The 1,532-nt window shown below is 48.3% G+C and overlaps 1 protein-coding gene across 1 annotated transcript; it reads right to left on the reverse strand. All coding sequences in view use genetic code 11, as the record gives it.

The window, feature by feature from the left end:
- Positions 1-414: 414 nt before the first annotated feature.
- EGR_10917 (hypothetical protein) lies at positions 415-1,300 on the reverse strand (the record flags this gene model as incomplete). Its single annotated transcript, XM_024500166.1, has 2 exons — positions 415-760; positions 1,194-1,300. The coding sequence occupies 2 exons, from the start codon at positions 1,298-1,300 to the stop codon at positions 415-417; spliced, it is 453 nt and encodes a 150-aa protein (XP_024345422.1).
- Between the last annotated feature and the right edge of the window lie 232 nt (positions 1,301-1,532).

The following is a 1,532-nucleotide window of genomic DNA, read 5'->3' on the forward strand; positions in this document are numbered from 1 at the left end:
TCCTTGTTTGCGTTGACAATACAACACCACTAGAGGTAGGCATGGAGAATTGTTTCCAAGCCAAGTTGATGCTCACATCGACGTGTCATCCTCATGCGACTGGTGCTATTTGAGGGAATCTGTCAAGAATATATGCACCCCAACCACAAATCGTCTAGGATGAGGATGTGAAATTAGGCCCACCCTGGAATGTGCATGCAAGCGTGTGCTTCTTCGTGTTGAGGCTGATGCTGCTGCTGCTGCTGCTGCAGCATTGTCAATGACATGTTCTGCAATACCTGCCAAGTGGGAGGCATTTGGTGTCGTATTGGTGGACAGAGGAGACAACACAGGGAATCGTTTTATTAGACATTTATTGAGAAAGAGTATTTAGAATGGAACTAAAGCTATGACATGTGGGCATGGAAGTACACCTCAGATGTATTGAGGCAGAAGAAGAAAGAGTGTGGAAAGACAGGTGTGGAAGAAGGGCGAGATGGAGGCTGCAGTGGAGGTTGTCGACTGGGGATTCTTGGAGTCGGAACTTGGCTTAGTTGATCTTGTTGGACCATCCATCACAAAAAGTGGAGTTACTGTTTCACCTGCAGCAGGTGCCGCGTTTTCCACGAGGGCCAAGTAGATGAGTGATAGCAGGAGGAATGCGAGACAAGTCTTCATCGTTGCTAGTTGCACAAGCTGATTCCAATGCTTGCCAGTCTGCCTTATATAACATTCACGAGCAGCTGCGATTGGTGCTGCTGTGTAACGTGGACTCGGGTGGCTGTGTGGGTGTCAACTTCACTCAACTTCGCAATGTTGCCTGTGCCGCACTTGCGTGTCATATTACCTCGACATCTGCCACGCATGCAGTCGCATTGGTCGTGTATTCACGAGTACCAGTGCATGCCAATTATAAAGGAAATGACAAACACCACTGGCAAAAACTGCAGCGACGTTTGACGGAAAGCGCATTTTGGGAGTGCAGTGCAAGTACAACAGACATTCGTTGCAAGAACTTATGTGGTTGTGACGTGCGAAGCAAATAACCCACGCTGTAAATGAGATCACTTTGGTGTAGAGCACATTGACCACACGGCATATGTTGTGGCGTCCGAAGGCTATGAGGTGGTTTCGTGTGTGAGCATGAGTGTTCACAGCCTCCCTCATTCAGTAGGCAATTGGCAGGCATCCGCACAAATGTCTGTACTACGGACTTGGAGATGTTTGCAGAGGTGGTTTGGAAGCCGAGAGAAGTATCGGGTGGGAGAGTGTGGGGAAGACTAGTGTGTGTGGCATAGGCGAGATGACATGTTAGTGACATTCTCTCGAAGTAGCCATGTGAGTAGACGAGTGCTTTGAAATGCAACGAGTGTGTTTGTGACATTCGTTGCACTCACTCGCATATCCGTTCACTCATTATCTTCCAAATGTGGCTGATGATCCGAAGAGGGCAAAAGGTAGTGGACGTGATGGGAGAAGGCGAATCGGAGCAAATTGGCACGAAACAATGTGATTAGGCAATGCTCAGTGTGGCGTGAAATGGATGTGTTGAG

Source organism: Echinococcus granulosus (assembly GCF_000524195.1).
Source record: "Echinococcus granulosus chromosome Unknown EG_S00302, whole genome shotgun sequence".
NCBI classification, from domain to species: domain Eukaryota; kingdom Metazoa; phylum Platyhelminthes; class Cestoda; order Cyclophyllidea; family Taeniidae; genus Echinococcus; species Echinococcus granulosus.